The 21139-nt window shown below is 44.3% G+C and overlaps 1 protein-coding gene across 8 annotated transcripts in view; it reads left to right on the top strand.

Moving 5' to 3' along the window:
- LOC121301492 (unconventional myosin-IXb-like) overlaps positions 1-21139 on the top strand; it is a 57636-nt gene that overhangs the window by 28371 nt on the left and 8126 nt on the right. For 4 of the 8 annotated variants that reach the window (XM_041230955.1, XM_041230953.1, XM_041230960.1 and 1 more), the window contains exons 4-28: positions 1141-1203; positions 2733-2832; positions 3249-3349; positions 3968-4097; positions 4412-4501; positions 4617-4733; positions 5125-5259; positions 5578-5699; positions 5978-6119; positions 6548-6743; positions 6847-6922; positions 7121-7213; positions 9799-9912; positions 10977-11016; positions 11566-11688; positions 12347-12427; positions 13231-13341; positions 13702-13824; positions 14459-14608; positions 14956-15110; positions 15736-16575; positions 16678-16771; positions 18581-18735; positions 19796-19926; positions 20624-20787. In XM_041230955.1, coding sequence (XP_041086889.1) covers positions 1141-1203; positions 2733-2832; positions 3249-3349; positions 3968-4097; positions 4412-4501; positions 4617-4733; positions 5125-5259; positions 5578-5699; positions 5978-6119; positions 6548-6743; positions 6847-6922; positions 7121-7213; positions 9799-9912; positions 10977-11016; positions 11566-11688; positions 12347-12427; positions 13231-13341; positions 13702-13824; positions 14459-14608; positions 14956-15110; positions 15736-16575; positions 16678-16771; positions 18581-18735; positions 19796-19926; positions 20624-20787 — 3646 coding nt within the window. The remainder of the gene's footprint in view (positions 1-1140; positions 1204-2732; positions 2833-3248; positions 3350-3967; positions 4098-4411; positions 4502-4616; positions 4734-5124; positions 5260-5577; positions 5700-5977; positions 6120-6547; positions 6744-6846; positions 6923-7120; positions 7214-9798; positions 9913-10976; positions 11017-11565; positions 11689-12346; positions 12428-13230; positions 13342-13701; positions 13825-14458; positions 14609-14955; positions 15111-15735; positions 16576-16677; positions 16772-18580; positions 18736-19795; positions 19927-20623; positions 20788-21139) is intronic. The other 4 variants (XM_041230954.1, XM_041230956.1, XM_041230957.1 and 1 more) reach the window with 4 other exon arrangements.

Below are 21139 nucleotides of genomic sequence, written 5' to 3'. Positions count from 1 at the left end.
CTTTTCCATTTTGCACCCGGAGGAGTTGTGCCGAGTGTCTACAGTGGTTCATTGAACTGACGTGCCCTAGCAGGCTGGGGGCTGACTGAATTGAACCAGATTCTGTCAAACTTCCCCTCGAAGAGCCTGGATCGAGTGCAGAGTGCTTTCAAACTGAACCAGGTGTGGCTGATCGGCTCCTGACTTTTTGTGTATAGAGATCGCAGTAGAGTAAATAATACCATTTTGACCTGGTTCCTTTAGCAGAGTATTATTTAACTAGACCCATGTACACTGACATAATTTACTAAATGCAGCAATGGAAATAAGACTCCTAGTGCATAGCACTTTTGATCCATTCCTGGTTTTACTATGAGTTTAATAAGACTCGCCTGAGCTTGTTACCTATACACTGGGGCTAATCAACCTGTATTAAAACCAGGAATGGGTGAAATGGCTATGCAATAGGTGTCTTATTTTAATCCCTGAAATGATCTTCATTGACAATATAGCATCTACACCAGGGCTTCTCAAACTTGGTCCTGCTGGTTTGCATTCCAACTGAGCTCTCAATTAATTTAATAATTAACTAATAATATGCTTAATTGGACTTTTTTTTATTGTTTTCAGCTCTTAATCAGTTGCAGAGTTCATGTTATTATAAAATGTTATAGCTAATGTGAAATCTGCAACTGTTTAAATGCTGAAACAAGTTAAAAGGTGTAATTTAAGTACATTATCAGTTGGGTTAGTTTAGTAATTGAGAGCTCAGTAGGAATGAAAACCAGCAGACACAGGGGTCCCCGGGACCAAGTTTGAGAAGCTCTGATACCAAGTGAAACTTGTAGCTACAATGTGGCAGCTGCAATTGCACAAGCCCTTAATAGACATACCAATAGTATGAATAAGTACACACTGGCTATCCATTGCTGTACCATATGCATACCGGACTAGTGTGTTATCAGAATTGCTACTGTGAAGAGTTCCCAGTGTTGCCATTGCTTTGTAACACCTGCCCTGTTTCTAATAGGGTTTCATCCAAGGGTTCCAAATGGGCTGGACCCGGTACTGTACACCATTGCATAGCCTGTGTAAGGACCTGTAGCCTGTGTACACCCGCAATTTTAACGATTCTTTATTTCTTGTATTCTTACATTCCAGAGCTGTGGTTGAAAAGTACCTCCTTGAGAAGTCTCGGCTGGTCTCCCGGGAGAAGAATGAAAGGCAAGGAACCATAGCAGGTCACGACCCTGTACGACCCTATGATTCCGGTATTGCGTGCAGGAAGAGGGTCTGCTCAGGAGTACGTGGCTGTGTGAGAGGTGCTGTGTAATACACTGGGGGCTGGCAGTACCAAATTATTCCCCGCTGCCTCAGTAATTACCCAGACCATGAACCATTGTCGGGGGTTATGTTGGTCTGGATTAAGCATCGTTGAGAAAGGGTGGTCTCCCGAGATACAAGATAGCAACACTTTGTTTATAGTGACATCTTGCCGGTATTACAGCAGCCGATATGCCACCTTATAGATTGCAGCTAGCTGGGAGGCCTTGCAGTCTAACTGCACTTGGAAATGTCAAAAAGCACCTTTTTAAGGTGTTATCATTGGATCTTGGCGCAGTATGGTTGCCTGAATATTGTGAGATTTTTTTTTTTTAAAAAGGATTTCAGTCTTTCCCTTTTACTGGAGACGGTCAGTATGGTACGCCTATTGGTGTGGCTTTGTCTGTTTAGCATACAAATTGATAATACACACATATTAATATAGAGAAAGATTGATGGAAACCTTTTGATCTTTTATATTATAACATTTTATATAGAAACAGCGCCGTGCTCTGCAGTTCAGCATACCATGTGGGCGCAATGGGGAGCAGATTCACCCGGTAACTGAGTAGTCAGTCGCTGTGCCGTTTCTGTGCACTGCTGAACTGATTTGCAACCCTGTTGCACTCTGATCTGCTGATTTGCATTCCTATCACTGCTGCCTGACTCCACAGCTTTGTTTGCAAAGGGGCTGCTTGTTTATGGCTTTTGTTAGAGAACTGTAGTTTTTCACGTGTCTAAGAGGGCGACGGGGGACACTACTGGGAACTTGGAAAGTTTTCTTAACATGCCCAGCATACATCACAGGTACTTTCTTTAGCTTTCTAAAGGAAACCGAAAGCATTGCTATTCGGTAGCAGTGTAGTATAAATCCTACTAGCCTGGCTTTGCATTTTATTGCACTGTACAAGTCTGATTTCACTTTACGTACATATACAAACCTGAAACCGAACCCTAGTAGAACACCTGAAGGCCTGGTGAATTAGCTGACTGCTGTTAATACAAGCTGAAAAGCCAAAATTCTGGTTGGCTAGAATGTAGCGTAGCCCCCTCCCAGCACTTCCCCTGTAATGGACGGCTGGCTCTCCAGTTCAAAGCGTGCCTCCCACAGCACATGGTCCCACTCCCCTGGAAACAAAAGGGGGATCACTTTTTCAGTGATATGGAAATTTCCTATTGGTATCACTTTTCTCCAGTGATCCCAGTTTGGGTGAAGCGTGCTTGCAGTTTGTGATTTTAAACTGCAGGGTATTGTGCGTCCGCTGTAATTGACACTCTGGGCATTGTGTGATGCCCAATCTCTTGATCTGGTCAGGGACGGTTCATTTAGTAACTGGGTTGCATTCTGAGCCACCAGTTTAAGGTTAGGTAAAGTGGGGCGGGTTTTTTCTTTTGTGCAGTTTGTACATTCGTGTCTCTCTCGTCTTCAGGAACTATCACGTGTTCTACTACCTGCTGCTCGGTGCCTCTGAGGAGGAACGCAAGGAGTTTAAGCTTCTTCAGCCAGACGATTACATCTACCTCAAGCAGGTAAGTCTGCCACAGCGGGCCATTTAGCCCCATGCAAAAAGCTTGCAGCACAGCAATAACTGTGTGGGTTGTCATCGCCGTCGCCTTTTAAGCCTCTGTTTTGGAAATCGAGCAATGCTGCCACATTTGACTGCACTCCTCAGTAGGGGTGTTTTGAGTAGGAGGTTTTATTTGTATTGATAGTAAGGTGTTCTTGAATAGTGTTCATGCTAATCCATCATCTTGAGTTTTCTTTTATAAAAAATAAAGTGTGTATTCATTATAATAGATACTGGCCAGCAGTCTGATATTGATGACCTAACCATCGTGACAGACGTCGCGTATTCCCAGCCCTCTTGAGCCTGCATGCTTGTGCCAGCTATGATTTCTGAAGAGCTCTGCTTGGTTTAACGTGTCCCTCCTGTCTTGTCCTGCAGCAGAACTTTAAGATTGAAGACGGGGAGGACCTCCGGCATGACTTTGAGAGGCTCCAGCAGGCAATGGAGATGGTGGGCTTCTTGCCGTCCACCAAAAAACAGTGAGTGAGCCAGGGAGGCAACTGAGGCTTGTCCCCTCTTAGCAAACCATTTCCCTGACCTAGGGGGGGGTCGAGTTTAACAGGACAGCATCAGATTATTTATATATTGTTTTAGATGCTATTTCACTGGTAGCGACTTCCATGTATTTATAACTGTGTGGGCTTCTCTACCTTTTCTGCTGTTTTCTGCCCTCATCATCCTTTTATGCCCTGTCATCCTACTCTCTGTGCTAAACTGAAGTAGTGACATTATTATATCCCTGGATACTACAGCAACAACATCCCTTGTCATATTGGGTAAAGAGTGTTCATGGTGTTTGGTAACTATACACGTATGACTTTACAAACACCACAGAAAAAAGTGTGTGTGTATACAGAGCAAGTTAAATGCTTTACTGGAGAGAAGGAACCTTCTTTTTTTCTTTTTTAATTGTTTCTTATCGTGGCTTCAGGATTTAGGTAGCCACAGAGAGTGCCAGAAATCTGTGATGCATTTAAATACTGCCTCCTTTATCATTGATGTGCTTGTCAAACTATAAATGAGTTCACATCCTGTCTGTATATATTGTATCTTTTCAAACATTTCTTTTTTTAACTTTATTTATTTATTTTAAATAGAATTTTCTCTGTGCTCTCTGCCATTCTTTACCTGGGCAATGTGTCGTATCAGAAGAAATCTTCTGGCAGAGACGAGGGCCTGGAAGTGGGGCCTCCAGAGGTCCTCAATACTCTGTCAGAGCTTCTCAAGGTAAGCTGTCATTGGCTACACCGATTTCACATCAATGCCTGTCTGTGTCCATGACATCGTCATGACACACAGGGTCTGAGCATTCAGAATGCTGGAGGTTAAAAAGTGCACTTAACGTTTAGCGCGCTTTTAAATTGAGATTTAGTAAAATGTAGACCATCGCTAATCCGAACCATGATGGCGAAATGCATTTGAGGTGGTTTTAAATATTACTGCAAACAGATCTGCAGATGCAGAGCGCACCCTATTGGCCGCACCCTGTTTCTTCAACGTAAGCCCACGCTACACTTCCTGGTTTGAATTTTCTTTTCCAGGTTCGAGAAGAGATGCTGGTGGAGGCGCTGACCAAACGCAAGACAGTGACTGTCAATGAGAAGCTCATCCTGCCCTACAGCCTCAATGAGGTGAGAGAGGGAGGGGTCTGTGATTGGGGGGGGCTTGGTTTGTGTAGAGCAGTGCCTTGCTGGGGCTGTGTGTCAGCTGTCCCCTTGAACTCTCCTCTCTTCCACTCTGTTCTAGGCTATCACGGCAAGGGACTCCATGGCGAAGTCTCTGTACAGCGCCCTGTTTGACTGGATCGTCTTGCGAATCAACCACGCCCTTCTGAACAAGAAGGACATGGAGGAGTCTGTTACAGTAAGAATTGGAGGTTTAACCTGCATTGTAGGGTATTGATCGTGTGTGTGTGTGTGTGATGCGTTTTAACAGGGCTATCTGGCCCTTCCACTCCTGGTCTTTGTTCCAGCCTTGTTGATCATTGTTTGATTGAACCAATCAAACCTCCATCCAGACCCTCAAATAGTTATTTTATTTTTACTGTTAAACCTGGAGTTGAATGGCCATCCAGGACTGCGATTGGCCATCCCTGCCTTATGAGAACCTTGAGTTCCTGCGATCACAGGGTAAAGTGATCTGTTAGTGCATTGCTTAGTGTTGTACAGTATTTTGTAAAAGCAATACATTCATTGACTTCAACCTGAAGTTGCCTTGCCTTGCTCCCCCCCCCCCCCCCCCCTCCATCCCACAGTGTTTATCTATAGGGGTTCTCGATATCTTTGGGTTTGAAGATTTTGAAACCAACAGCTTCGAACAGTTCTGCATCAACTACGCCAACGAGCAGCTGCAGTACTACTTCAATCAGCACATCTTCAAACTGGAGCAGGTGAGCGCTCTGATCGTCCAGCAGGCACTTCATGTCACTGTCTACACTACCTGCCATGAGGCTTGTATACCCAAAGCCACGCCTCTTAACACCTTTTTTTTTTATGCATGGCGACCTTGTATGGGGACAAATTTAAAATGAACCAAATAAATTATTTCTGCTCCTTTTATATGGTGACATACTGAAGATGCAAATGCATGATGACCTCCTTTTGAGGATGCAATTTCTCTCCCCCCATATAAAGCAATTCTCAGCTATTTCTAATAGTTCATGCATGTCCGGGTTAATCGCCAAGCCCTCCCTCCCTCCGTCTTGCAGGAGGAGTACCAGAGCGAGGGGATCAGCTGGCACAACATAGAGTACACGGACAACGTGGGCTGCATTCACTTGATCAGCAAGAAACCAACCGGTCTGTTCCACCTGCTGGATGAGGAGAGCAAGTAAGAGCCCTACCTGAGCTAGGACTGAGTGCTGCTGCTTTATTAGCAACGTGCACCCCTTACTGGCCAGCTTGTTTTGTTTGCATTCCTCAGTTTGGTCACAAGCTTCCTCCTTGCCTTAACTATGTCTTGCCGCTACAATTGCTAGGCAAACTTGCAGCAGGAGGAGGTTATAGTGCCTCTCCAAGCGCTATCTCAGCCCCATATGAATTGGCAGCGCTAATGTTTCAAACACAGTTCAATACAGGAGTGTTTTTTTATTGTCTGTCTCTCCGTAGTTTTCCACATGCTACCAACAAGACCCTGCTGGCAAAGTTCAAGCAGCAACATGACGGCAACCAGTTCTTTGTGGGCACCCCGGTGATGGAGCCAGCCTTCATCATCAGACACTTTGCAGGGAAAGTCAAGTATCAGATCAAGGTACAGAGCCAGACATGTGTGCTCTAAAGCCCAATATGAAGCACTGTCCGAATGCTGAAGGAAAGCTTAGCGAATCAGATTTTGTCGTGTTTTTACTGTGTGGTGGGGTACGTATTTGGTAAGGAAGGCATTTTAAGATAGATTGCATATGCGCATATTACCTTTATAAAAGTTTACCATGTGCTTTTCCCATGGTTTGCCATGTTTAATAATATGCTTTTAACATACGTTACTATTGTTCACCATGCTTACCTATGCTTTACCATGCTTTTGCTGTGCTTTTGCTATGGGGAAACTTTTTTTTTTTTTAAGGGGATATATTACCTTGCAGCGAATAGTATACAGTGGGAATCGGTCAGTTCGTCACACTAAAAGAAATTGAACAGCAAACATTTCGACTACAAGCCTTTCTCAATTTTCTTCTGCAGGACTTTAGGGAGAAGAACACAGACTACATGCGGCCGGACATCGTGGCGCTGCTGCGGAGTAGTGACCGTGCCTACATCCGCGAGCTGGTGGGCATGGACCCAGTGGCAGTGTTCCGCTGGGCAATCCTCCGCGCGGCCATCCGGGGCATAGCAGCCTTCTGTGAGGCAGGACGACGCTGGGCAGCCAAGACGGCAGGTGAGACACCCTTGTAAACCCAGGCTAGCATAAAGCAGCTGGGCTCGGTTGCAGGATTGTTAATGGCGCAGATTCATTTAGATTTTTTTCCTTCACCCTTCAGGTGTTGTACGCCGTGGATCTCGTGTGCCGCTGGGAGAGCTCCAGAGAGCAAACACGCCCGTTGAGAAAGTGTACCGGTAAGCACAAATCTAAAATCGTTTTTTCAATGAAGTTATTCTGGAGAGCGTCCTCCACAACGTGCTTTCCTCTATAATCTTCCCCATGAAAGGCACCTAATCTCTTAATCCCAGTTTAGGGAGTTATCCGCTTGTCCCAACCCTGTGAGAAGCACTCAGGTGGCTCACAGTGGTTGTGCCGTTTTGTTCCCTCCACAGCCGCTTCTCTTTGCTCGATTTCTCCTTTGATAATTTGGATGAGTGCTCCCTAGACGCTTTCGAAGACATCTTTACTAGCTATTCAAATAAGAAGTAAGTGGATTGGAGGAGACGGGCACCAGGGGGAGGGGCTGTAAGCTCAAGACAGACTGGGTGTGGAGGGGATGGGATGGGACTGGGGGGGTGGTGGGGAGAGAATCTTCCAGAGCCACTTCAGAACTCCTCTAGGGAACCAAAAAGTTGCAATTAACTGGCATTTGAGTATGCAATTAACTGGCATTTGAGTATGCAATTAACTGGCATTTGTTAAGTATGCAATTAACAAGTGCTTAACCCATTAAGTGGGTTCTCATTTGAGGACGGGCTACTTTAAAAAAAAAAAAAAAAAAAAAAAATTTTTTTTTTTTTTTTTTTTTTTTTTTTTAACTGGCATCTACCTGTTTTAAATGCGCTGCTATATTGTTATGATAGCTTACTCCAATTGTGTTAACCGCAAAAGTCTAAATGTATCAAATTACATAAACACAAGTTGCGTTCTGATTTTTTTTTCAAAGATAAAATGTGTTTATAATTACCTGTGTGCAATTGATTAACTAGTAAAGGGGGTTGATACTGTGGACTAGCTGAGTCTAGCAGTCACTACTGCTTGACAGACAGCTTGAATTATTTAACATGTCATTGCATTACAAGTTTAATGTAACTTAATGAGATCTGGCTTCTTATCAAACCACAAGAACAGTCAGTCTAAAGGCGATATCTTGAAGCAGCAAGAGTTCCTTTTGAAAGCACTAGAGCCACCCAGCTCTGCACCAGTTCCTTTGTGATTTCAGAATCTGCTGTTCTGTCCATAGCTTTAAATCACTGCTCAGCTGTTGGGAACACCGTGCAATATTTGATTCGGGCTGGTCTTGTTATGATTTGTACACATTTATACACAGGAAAGTTCGAAAGGCTGCCAGAGCCTGATAAACCTCTAACCGAAGGAAGCTGGCAAAATAACCGAAGCCACTAAAAAGAAAATGCCCTGTAGGTTGCATGGGAAATTAAATCAGGGTGGAGAAGGTGAATCGAAGCAGTTCCTGGAAGAACGCAAGACTTAGGCTGGGTGGGGCATTTTCATTTTAATGTAATAGTAAAGTAAATTAGCTGAGCTTAGGTGCAGAAATGCAAGCCAGAGATTGAATCTATCAATGCAGCTTTGGGCTTTAGTCAAATATGGCCTGTTACTGCCCGCACCAGCAACACCCAATAAAAGTTTGACTTTTAGCTCTCTATCATAGAAGACCATCATGAGTGTGCATTTGTAGTGTTCAGATTTAAAGTTTTTTGTTGTTTTTTTAATAAAGAAACACAAAGGGAATGAGCTGATTGGAGCTGTGGACTGGGAGGTTGACCAGGGATCGTGTTTCAACAGGGTTGGGGTCAATTCCTGTTTTTCAATTCAGTTTCCAACTTCCAATTCCTGTTCCCTTTTAATCAATCTCAACACATCATGGATCAAAATTGCAATTAGCAGTATTCTGCTAAAACGAGCTTCTGACAGTGGCAACAAATTACTTCAATTGAAGTCTCTGTCAGACAATTAAATCGGCTTCAAATGAAAGCAGTTAAACAATCCCGCCAATTGTCGTGTCTCCTAAAATAACAATTAATTTGTACAAATTGGGAATTGATTTTAAAAAGGAAATGGAATAGGAATTGACCCATGCCTTGATTCCAAACGATTGTGAAAGTGGCTCCCCTCATTTTAAGAGAATCAGTTTGGTCCAGTTGGGGGGGGGGGGGGGAATCCAGGGATCCTCCTCCAGTGTGTCTTGAGCTTCCCCTGTGATCCGGTGGCCTCTCTCCAGCCTGGGTTGGCTCGCCAGTGTAATCCAAGAATGCAGTGCATGGGTCAGGTCCACTAAACCTCTGATTTACGACTTGGGAGGTGTGGGGTTAACAGTAAGATAAATCACCGGGATACTAAAACAACTAAAGCATGTCGATGGAGCATGATGTGCGGACAACAAGTGAACGTGATTATCACCTTTACAAGTGCACAAGCAGTATCGTTTCAGGATGCAGGGACCCAGAGTGTGTTAAGATCACTTGCAGGGACTGAGAAGCAAGGATTTATTTATTCAGAGTTTTCTTGCCCCAGTCACTGGTTTTACATGCAGTTGCATGCAACCACCGGGTGGCACTGTGTGCTGTGAAAGAATCAGCATTGAGTTATACCTAAAGGAAACCTTGTGAAGGTCGACAAATTTTGGTAATTTGTCAGGTGTTTTTTTTTTTTTAAAGATCTATAGTGGTCAAAATGTTTTTGTCTGCATAAACTTTTTTTAAAGTTATAGGTACAAAAAAAACACAATTCAGCTTTGCCCCTGGGTGACATTATAGGTGTGCAAAAAATGCTAATAAAATTTGCAAAGTGAGTGATTTTGGGTTATTTTCAACATCCCTTGTGTTTTAACTAATTGGGTTTTGAGAAGTGGCTCAGCTTTGCCATTAATGTCGCATTGCTGCTGGTGATCTTGATATTGAAAAAACATCCTGCTCCTGAAACTGCCTTGCTTGTGGTTAATCACTGGTGTGGTTTGTGGGTGTTTGGAGTTGTTTAACCCTATCCTTCCCTTTGTTGTGCTCTCCCCTCCCTTCTCCTCTCCCTGTCCTCCTGGTTGCGGTCTAATCAGGGACATGCATGCCCAAATCATCCACAGTATCAAGGGCCTGCCGTGGGAAGGTGAAGACCCACGCAAGTTGCTCCAGTCCTGGAGTCGTCTGCAGCACCCACGGGATCACTTCCCGTGAGTTTGCTAACCTGGCAAGATTCAGTCTACAGTGCAGCCATTGCCCAGTGTGGGGCTGCAGCTAATTGGAAGTATTCTAGGGGGCGTTTGGAGATTCTATAATGTAGGACGCAGGGCATTCTGAATAGTTAACTCTTTCAACACTGCAGGGCTAGGAAAGATAAATCCGCCCAAAGCTGCACATCGTTGTAGTAGTACAGGAAAGATAGTTCCACACAAAACAGGCCTGTAGTCAAATATACTAATGGAATCTGATATTCGTGCCAAAAATGTTTACGTTTTTGTTTTCATACGCGAGAAACGCATAATAAAAGGGTTGCAAATATATATAGCTTTACGTGATAGCGATGTTTCCTTTATTATCCTAGGGTAGCCTGTCTGCAAAGTTACATGCAAATGCCATTAAATGAGACTAAACAATATTTATTATCATCTCTTGGCACTTAAGAGATTAGATTGAACAAGTTTGTACACATAAGCGCACAAGACACGAGACTGCTTTATAATTCTGCTCCGGGTGCTTTGTTAGATCCCTCTAGCTAATGCATGCTTGTGTTGAAGGAAGCATGCTAGTCCATTTTTCATAAAGGGAGGGAATGCAGTGCTTGAACTTTGCATGCATTACTTAAAGAAGGTCGGATCATTTGTTTACATAGCACTTAAATACTTTTAAAATACTTCCAATAGCCAAGTCCCTGACCATCCAGATTCATTGAGTTTTGAATTTGGAACAGTGTGAGCTTGTCACTTCAGTCCAGCAGCATTGTAGAGCAGCGGGCTGCTGTTATTGTGATCGTGTCTCTGTTTCCAGCTTTGTGATTGCGTTCATGCAGTCACTGCACTTTGAGTCACAGCTTGGAAGCATACACCCCCCTGCTGGGCAGGCTGCCTGTCTTTGTTTCTTCACTGCTGACTGCAGCATTCTTCTGCCCCCTTTTGTTTCGTTACTGTCTCCCATCGCACGGCTTGCCTCTGCGCTTGCTCCTCTTCAAACGATCCTCAGTTTTTCAATGCCGTACCTCTCCCTAACAAAAGAAAACTCTAACTTTGCATTTCAACAGGAAAAATAAAAGTACCAAACAGAAGCAGCTCATTCCTAAGGTAAACTTGACATTTTATTTCTTAATCTTCAAACAAAAAAATATCATTTTTTTGCTATGTTTTCCCAGTGTTTTTTTCCTCCATTCTCCTCTATTTTGTTGCATAGAAAATATTTATTGTGAATACGCAGAATTGTGAATAGCCGTGACAGTCCTTTGCTGGGTAATAATGTTTACCAGACATGAAGACAGTTTTTGGAATTCTTAACTTTTTTTTTTGAAGAATCCTTTAAAATGATTTATAATTAATAGGAACGTTTTTATAGATAGAAAGCAAGCACGGTAATATCAGTAAGATAAGCAGTAAGAGGTGTTCGTAACACTTTCTGTACTGTAACCTGTAAAGATCTATACACAGTAATTGGACCCCCATTGCATAGCAGATTAATCCATTCCTGGTTTTAGTATGAGTTATTACATTTGCACTGTGGCGTATCAAGCTCCTAATAAAACCTGGAATGGGTGAAACTGCTGTGCAATAGGGGGAGTCTTCCCATCCCTGTGTGTGGTACTGGAGGTTCCACTGTCTGGTTGTCTCTCCGCTCTGCAGAACCTGCTGGATTCCAAGTCTCTGAAACACATCGTGAGCCGGACCCTGCACGACCGCACCACAAAGTCTCTACTGCACCTGCACAAGAAGAAGAAACCGCCCAGCATCAGCGCTCAGTTCCAGGTGAGAAGAGGCTGCTTCTCCCGCTGCAGCTGAGACCAGGGGTCCCCGAGCACAGCTTTGAGGACCACTGGCCTAAACCCATGCCGTCTTGTTACAGTACAGTACAGCAGAGTAGAGTGCAGGTTATTTGCTCAGGTTTCGTTGCTTGTAAGGTTTATGAATTTGGGTAAACCTGGAATTAAAACCAGACCGTGTTTCAATTTATTGACCATTCGTTCCCAATACCCACATTAGATTCCACAATAATTGCACGTTATTGTTTAGATAATGTACATCCCACTGGTATTAACAAAGATAGGCAATTAATCAAGTTCCCTAGAGCATCAAGGGTCCATGATGATCCTGGAGGTATTGGGCGCTTCTCTGTCTGTGTCTTCGCTATGCCTGGTATGTATACTCTAGAAGGCTCATATACTATATGACTACAGTTTACTTCTGCTATCTTGACTGTTATAATAGAAATGAGTTATTTAGCTATTCCTCCATTCAAATGCAGCCAACCACTAACAACCCTATTTTACAAGGTAATTATGGTTGATTATTTACCATATTTCCTCCTTGTCTACCCCCCCCCCCCCCCCCCCCCCCGGTTCAAGACCGTGATCGTTCATCTTGGGTTTCAGATTTGTGTTTATTTTAACAAGCTTGTGTTTTGTAGACTTCGCTGAGCAAGTTAATGGAGACGCTGGGGAGAGCTGAGCCGTTCTTTATCAGATGTATCCGCTCCAACTCTGAGAAGGTGGGTCTGTACACGGGGGCTTGCAGGAAGGAAGATGCACTGTACTGTCAAAACGGAAAAACTCTGAACAAACAGAATATGTTCATTGTTGAATCGTAAAATATTGAGGGAGCGCTGCATTGTATTTAATTAGTTTTTAATGCATTCAGTCTGTTAGTGTTCACTGAAGCAGTCACTAAATTGCTTTTCTTTGCACGGTTCCTACAGTCGTTCTGCCAAGCACTGCAAAACCTTTGTTTCATAATTGACAGCATGAAAGCGCCATACACAGTGCTTGCAAAGGAGTTGAGAACAATGGCACCATATCTAAAGTCCCAGAGCAGCACAGATCTAGAAGAAACCCTGACTGTTCTGTTCTGATTAGTTGTGTGTTAGAGGTGGTGACTCAGGAGAGCGCAGTCTCCCCTCTGGCATGTTCGTGTGCTGGTGGAGTCGCTCTCTCGCTCTCTCTGTCGTTTGAGACGTTAGCTGTCTGCTTTCTTCCTAATCCCATGACACAGAAAACCACAAATGTGAATTACCATACAGTAGGAAATAGTCCTGGCTGTAAATTTTAACATCTAAGTCATTCAAGCAAATATGTATAACTATCCCACGTCTGGCATAAAGACAGTTTTCCACAAATCACATCGTAATAGATTTGAGAAGCATTCTGGTCTTTTAGTAGTTGACTGCACAGAGCTGTGAAGTGAGCAAATGTTTACCATGAAAAAACCAGCTCTGCTCATCGATGTTTGTGTGGCCCTCTCAGAACCCTCGTGCATGGGTTCTGCATCAATAACTCACCTGTGTGTTGTACGCAGATGGAGCTGCGTTTCGATGACGCGCTGGTTCTACAGCAGCTCAGGTACACCGGGATGCTGGAGACGGTTCGGATTCGGCACTCTGGTTACAGTGCCAAATACACCTTCCAGGTAAGCTGGAAGATGACCTTGTGCTGAGAATGATGCCTTTTGGATTCGCTCTTTTCTTTAAATATACAGTACAAATTTATTAGAACACCCCATTGCTTCTGCTTGGATGTTGTTGTGCAGATGAAATCAAACCACTGTAATTGAAAGTCTAGGGAAACTTGCGATTGTCTTATTTAATTGATGACTTTAATAGGCCACACGTGCATTTTAAAATGGCAAGAGAAAAAGGAACACAGCCACATGGTAGAATGCATGAGAATTAAAGCACAACAGTGGACTGGGGTTTGAAAAGGATATAAATGACACTTCTTGAAGTGTTCTAATACGTTTGCTCGCTACTCTGTTCATTTTTTTCTATAGGAATTCGTGGCACAGTTCCGGGTGCTGCTGCCCAAAAATTCCTGCACTTCCCAAGACGAGATCTCGGCTCTGTTTGAGAAAATGGGCTTCAACAAGAACAATTACCAGATCGGGAAGACGAAGGTCAGTTTCAGCACAGATTACTGTATTCCAATCACGCTTTATTATTTGGGATGTGGGTAGAACCCATAGTGCTTACTAGAGACAAAGAGAACGCTGTGTAGAAGTTCAGAAGCCAGAGGCTCAAAACTGGTGTGTAGAAATGAGAGGTACAGTAAACGCAATTTAAAAAAACCTGATTACTGTTTTATAATATTTCTTTGTTGAAGATGTTGTATAGTTGCATGCTGCTTGCCAGGATTACCTGCAGAGCCATAGTAGATAAAAACAACAACGATTGGCATGTTTTTAAACCGGGATTGAAATGAGACTCCCATTGCTTAGCAGTGTGATCCATTGGGTTTTGCTATGAGGTTACTAAGACACAGCCAAGCTTGCTGCCTACTCACTGGCCTATCAAGCTCCTAGTAAAACCTGGAATAGGTGAAACTATGCAATAGGGGTCTTATTTCCATCCTTGTTTTTTTTTAAAACCCAATACCTTTTAATATGATATTGTCTGATCATTAGAGTTTACAGTGATAGCATACCTGTGGTGCTAGAACGCATATCTGCCTTCTGGTTTAATCTGCTCGGCACAGCAGTGTGTGCCAGTCTCGTCTATGGTGCCATGTGTAATTAGCGTGTGTGTGTGCAGGTGTTCATGAAGGAGGCGGAGCGTCAGAGGCTGCAGGACACCCTTCACAAGGAAGTGATCCGGAAGATCGTCTTCTTGCAGCGCTGGTTCAGAGCCCAGCTGGAGAGGAGGCACTACCAGCGCATGAGGCAGGCAGCCGCCACCATTCAGGTAGCCCCAGCTCACCCAGCCACGCACACCCCTTTACAGCAAACACACGTGCGCTGTTAAACCCATCAAAGGAAGGGCCGTTGAAGGAATGCTGTGCATGTGTCTTCTAACACAGCGACGAGGGTCAACATTTCTAATGCCCTCCTGGGAGGGTTTCTATGGTACAATAGCACATCTTGCAAAACCAAAATATTTATTTTAAACTGGTGGTTTTTAATAGAGAAATTGCACTGTAGTACTAATAGTTACCAATATTAATATTACAGTAGTAATATTTTTATTTATAAATTGTTTTTCTTGTTACGCTGGTAAGCCCACTCTTATTATTTTGATAATAATTTTTACAGAAATGCTGGCGCTCCTATATCCGACACAAGCACAGTGCTGCCACCACTATCCAAGCGCTGTGGCGTGGCTACTCCCAGAAACTGGCCTATCGGAAACAGCTGGACGGGATCCGGAAGCTGCAGGCTGTGGTCCGAGGGCACTCCGCACGCAGGAGGTAGGATTCACAGCGCTTTCCTAGTCTGCTTGCCTCCTTGAACCCTGGCTGCCTTACCCTGGCATTCTCCCCTGGTCCCAGTGACTACTGGCAGGTTTTCTCATTGCGTCCTGTTAGGAGCTGAGAAATCAAAGTCTGGCTAACAAATAAAGAAGCACTTATCCTTGCCTGTCATTTTTTTTTTTTTTTATTTGGAGTCTCGGAATTCCCATAGAGGTGCTGTATTCCAGTGTGTGTTTCCTGCTTTGATCTATTCTCAAGCCTCTAGAGGCAATTATACCGGATAATTAAGGAAACTGTCAAACTAACTCTAGTTCTCTTGTTACTGCATGGTTAGGTTTTTTTCACCTATTTTTATACCCATATTCTTGCCACAGTTCGATAGCCCCTCTATTGTTGACTAAAGACCTAGCAGAGTTCTGCAGACCCCTATATTTCCTTTGTTTTTCACAGAGCAGACACAACTTTAGGTTAAAGTCTCATTAGAAGGACAGTGCGCTCTAGTCATGCTGGGATGCTGGTTGAGTTTGGAGGGAAGAGGGATAGCACTGCCCTACTGAACACCCCTTAGATAGACGTGTTCTACGTTTCAATCTGTTTATGCCCTTGCATTGCTGTCCCCCAGGTATCGAGCTATGAGTGTGGAGAAGCAGCTGGCTGAGGAGGAGGAGGCTGCCAGAAAGAGGGCAGAAGAAGAAGCAGCAGCAGCTGCTGCAGCAGCAGCAGCAGCAGCAGCCCAGCTAGAGCAAGCCAGGGAGGAGGAGGGAGAAAAAGGACCACAGGAGGTCAAGACAAATCCTCAGACAGAGGTGAACGATACTGAGGAGGAGTCTGAGAGCATGGAGTTAGAGGAGGCAAAGGGAGAGCCCAGCGAGGAAGGAGAAGAGCAGGAGACCTCGAAGGCTGAACCAAGGAAGGGAGACGCTCCTCTCTACCTGAGAACCCCTTCGGCCGAGAGCATCGACAAGCTCCCACGCAGTCAGGATAAAAGGGAGAGGAGGCGGCAGAGGGGGCTGGAGCACGACAAGCTGCAGAACAAACTGGTATCCACCCCAGGGCAGGGTGACTACCCTGCCCCTACCACAGCACCCTCCCCCGCCAAGGGGGAGAAACCAGACACCGGGAGCAAGCTGAAGGAGCGGTCGGACAGCAAGGAGCTGGATCAGTACACCTTTGTAGAATGGAAGATGAAGGACTCTCCTGGGAAGAAGGAGGGGAAATTCCCTCCCGATGTGGCCAGGCCCACATCCCTCCCTCTGAGCTCCACGAACTCCAGCGGTGGAGGGGAGGGCAAGGAGGCCCAGCGGAACGGGCAGAAGGAACCGAGCAGCCCCACGGGTGGCACTCTCCATCGGTACAGCAACCAGACCGCGCTCCGGAACAAGGGCGAGAGGTGGAAGGAGAAGATCAAAACTGAAGGATGCCAGCAGGAGAGCCCGTCGCCGGAGAAACGCACGCTTTCACAGTAAGGATGTCAAGTGGAATCGCATACTTTTATTTAATTTCTTCGATCTTGCATTTCAGTTATGGAACTATTTTGTTTCTCTCCCCATTCCCTACCCCCCAGGACTAAAGGGATCTCCACCTCCCTGGAGGACTTGCCTAAGCCGAGCCTCCCTGGATTGGACTACAGTACCAGTGGAACATACAGAAAAAAAGTGGTTAGTGGTTTTAAAGTTTTTCTCTTGCTGCGCTGGGGCGATCTCACAGGACGGGCTGATTTTTGTTTTTAATCACCCTCTGTTAATGCTGTGATCCCTGCCCTGTTATAGACTTGTATAATAATAATAAGAATCATCTCTCCCTCAGTCTTTTTATAGGTGTGCTGGCATTTTCCTTTAGAAATCTAAAATGTATTTGACATCCAACAGGTGTAGGTTGTATAGATGTGCTGTATTCTTTTTTAAATTGTTGCATTGTTTTTGTATTTGCTGGTTTTGTGTCTATTTTTAATGTGACAGTATGTCTGCTTTTTGTTAGCTTAAATTTTAGAATATAAATGGTCTAGAATCACTAAGCAATTGCTTTTGTACATAGAGCACCCATGTATTTTTTTTAAAGAAATAGCAATACTCCTACACAAACCTTACGCTCCTGTACCCAAAAAAACAAATACATGAAGCTGTTTCTGAGCTGTGTACTACACCTCAGAGCAAATCCTTAGGGAATTTGGTCCAAAAGAGAGTTCTGGGATCTGCAAACTTAAATACGTCACGCCTCCTGTACAGAATGTCACTGAGGTGGTGATTAGAACGAGGTAGGGGTTGATGCAAAGCAGAAGTTGGAAAACTGTAAATCCTGTTTTATACGTTTCTGTAAGACGGGGAAAATGCCATGAGATCTTCACACACACAGGTTAACCGTAACCTGTAACCTGGCAGAGTTACTCCGTGGTACAGAAACATAATCTAACGATCGCCCTCGGCACTAACTGACCCTTCCACAGACAGTCGTTTCTCGAAGGGGCGCACGTTTGACAAGGTGGTCAGGTTGGCCAAAACGATTTGAGGCAGTTTGTGGGGCACAGCTTCTTTTTGATAAACGGCCGCAGCTTGATTTGTGAATTCTCTGAACCTTTAGGAGTTTGGGCATCACAAGCGGAGGCTTGGCCTCATGCACAGTCATCTGATCGATATAAGTGTGGAGATGGAGGATATCGAGTACTGGACCTCACCCCTCCCCCCTATTACCCCCGTCTCCCCCTTATCCCCCAAGGGGCAGGGGCAGGTACAACACTGGATAGAGGGGCAGGTTTAACACACTGGTGGAACTGTGATGAAATCTTTGTGTCTGTGTGCTGTAGTTACTGGTTTAATATATAACAGTATTGATTTGTAATGAAGCTAACTGGTCTCAGTGTCCAAAAGCTAAGCCTCTGTCTTGCTCGTACTTATTGGTTTTATTTTTATATTTTCTTTAAAACACACGTGCCAGTAGATTTAAATTCAGTAGCTGATGTATCTCTTTGATAATTTGGTGTTTTTTTGTTTTTTTTTTAAGATCTACTGGAAATCCAAATGTGTTCATGGCTAAAACAAAACATAGCTAATTGTAACTGGTGCTACATTAAAAATAAAAATCTTTGCGCGACAGAAAGATTTTGCATGGTTCCTGCTCCGGGTGCAATGAGGTGTGGGGGTATCTGTGCATACAGCCCCTGTCTGGGGTAACCCAGTGGTACCTGTGTAGACGACTGGAGCTGGGTTGCTATTTGGAGATGCTACTAATATTCAGCCTGGTTAACCTCCAGCAATGCCTGTGCATGCCCAGTGTAGCTCCTGCATAGACACTTACACTGTACCTTTCTCATTGGCTGGATATTGAATCTCTAGACAGTGTGGGAGTCCGGGTTTGCTTGTTAGGAGGCATGATGGGAAAAGCTTTGACCTTCCAATTTCTGTGGCTTGTCCAAAGCTACCCTGCCTTCCCGCAATATAATGCCTGCTTTTGCTTTCTTCTTTTCTTCGCAGGCTCCTGCCAGATCCTTCACAGACTCGGTGAAGCAGCCCAACCTGAAGAGACGAGTGAACGAGAGCCCAGGCCACCAGGAGACTGTAGCTGTGTCCCAGCCTCAGGCCCAGCCCCAGCCCCAACCCCAGCCCCAGCCCCCGGCACCAGACTCCAAGTACAATACAGATACCGTCCCATTAGCTGCTAATAATGACAGGCTTCTCCTAGAAACAGTACAATGCACTTCACCTAACAGATAGTGCCATCTTGCCCTTTGTAATACCTCTGTCACCCTGGGAATGAATATAAATAAGCACTAATATAAATACACGTTTTAGTTGCACAGATGCTGTGATTGAATGACATCATTCCAGTGAAGGTGCTTGTGGGAAATCGCCCCTGCTCTTATGTAAACTAAAAACAAGACAGTGAAAAACGATGCCGGCTGTTTTCTTTCCAAATATAGGAATAAAAACACTTCCAGAGATTTTTTTTTTTTTTTAAAACAGATTCCTAAAATTCCTCTTTTAGTGTCTCGTTCCCAAGGACAGAAGGAGGGAGCGGCTTTGCTCTCAATACAGAAGATCTGCAGTAATATACTTCCACAAAGCTGTCCTGCAAAGGCTGCTGAGATGTGTCTAAATGCAGAATGCGATGCAGTGGGGCAACAGTGTTAAATAGTGATCCGTTTTTGCATGTTTGTTCGTTGCGGGGGGGGGATCTAATACTGTAACACAAACGAGAGAGTAGCTATAAACTTAGAAACCGTAAACCAGGTGTGGTGTTGTGATATATTTCTCTTCAGATCAAATATTAAACGGGAGAACTGCAAGACCAGTGTTCCAGGTCACTGGCGTAATCATGAGCCGACACACAACTCAGAGATTGTGATTTAAGAGTCGGAAACAAACATGTGACTAAATAATGCAACTTTATACTGCAGTTAGTATTCTCCTTTAAGAACTTGGAGAAGCCTTGGTGATCTCTTTCAATTGTAAATATTAATATTTAAAAAAAAACAGAGATGTAAGACTCCCATTGCATAGCAGCTTGAGCCCTTCCTGGTTTTTTGCTATGAATTGCACACCTGAGCTTGTTGCCTATACACTAGCTAATCAAGCTTTTAGTAAAACCTGGAGCTGGTGAAACTGCTGTGCAATAGGAGTCTTCTTTCCATCTCTGTGAATGCAGCGCTGACCGGCTCTGACAAGCGTTCTGTGTTGTGTCTGTTCCAGGCCTGGCTTCTTCCGCAAGATCCTGAAGAAACACGATAAGCGTTCTAACAAAGACTTGCAGACTCCGGAAGAACCTGAAATTACGTTTTCCCAGGCCGTGGCTGAATGCATGCAGCTGAATAAAGTCAAAGGTAAAAATGTTTGCTAAGAACAGGTTAAAAAACACTGTGGGGAACAGCAGTGGGGGGTAGGCAGTGAATTCTACCAGTGTGTTGATTTAGCGCTTATCCAATTGTGATGAAGCTTAGATTTGCCAGGTTTTAATTGGTCCAATAAAATGATTTAGAACAGGGTTAGAAGGTTCAATTTTGGCCACCCCTGAATTAGATCCTCAAAACACTCTTTGGGCAGTCACCCCCCCTCCTGCCAATAACCTATCCAGGGATGGAAATAAACCCCCAACTGCATAGCTACTGTAGCAATAGTGAAGCACGGTGTGGGCAGTCGGTATTTGTGCTTTCTCACAAAGCCATGCCAGTTCACCTCAATCATTGCACTGCTTACACTGCTCTTTTTTGCATTATACTGACATCTAGTGGCCTAAAGTGGTAATACTTAAACTAGTATTTTTATTTTATTTTTTTTTCACCCACAAAGGCTAGGTATCCTGGTAACAAGTTCGTGGGGTTTTATTCTGTATCTTTTTATTTTTTTTTTAGCCAAAAATGCAACAAAAAAAAAAACCCTGAAATGCTCTCTTCAGAGTTAATTGACAACTCACCATGGTTCTACAAACAAAAGCCACACTGCTTCTGTCCAGCAGGACCCTGTGTCCTGTGCTCCCCCATCCCCCCCAGTGTCTTGTCTGACTGTCTTTCCTGTGCTCAGAACCCCTGCAGCACCCAGGGGACCCTTCCCCAAAGTCGAAGAAGAACCCAGACATCAAGATCAGCAACGCCCCCCAGTGTTCAGAGCAGTGGCACACCTCCCTGCAGCGTGAGATCACCAGCACCAACGAGCTGAAGGAACTGGACGAGTTCCTCCGCAACCAGGTCAGTCTGAGCCCTGCTCCCCTCGCTGGGGGTCAGTACCAACACTCCTAGTAAGCACATACTGCTTATAAACTTGTGGTGCCAAAAATGTTCTGGTTCTCTCATTGGATTGTTTTTTTTTTTAATTTCTAATAAGCTTATTAACAGGGAGACGTCACCAGAGATGGTAATAAGACTCCCATTGCATAGCGGTTTGATCCGTTCCTGGTTTTAGGAGTTTAATAGCACACCTGGTTACCTGAGCACTGTAGCTAATCAAGCTTCTGTTAAAACCTAGAATGGGTCTTTATTTTTTCTGTCCCAGCCCACCCATTTTTGAGTTTATTTCTTTAAGTGAACTCTCTTCTCTGGC

Source organism: Polyodon spathula, chromosome 27 (genome assembly GCF_017654505.1).
Source record: "Polyodon spathula isolate WHYD16114869_AA chromosome 27, ASM1765450v1, whole genome shotgun sequence".
In the NCBI taxonomy this organism is placed as follows: Eukaryota; Metazoa; Chordata; class Actinopteri; order Acipenseriformes; family Polyodontidae; genus Polyodon; species Polyodon spathula.
Note: the sequence above shows the minus strand (reverse complement) of the source record. Positions and strands in the feature narration are given on the sequence as shown.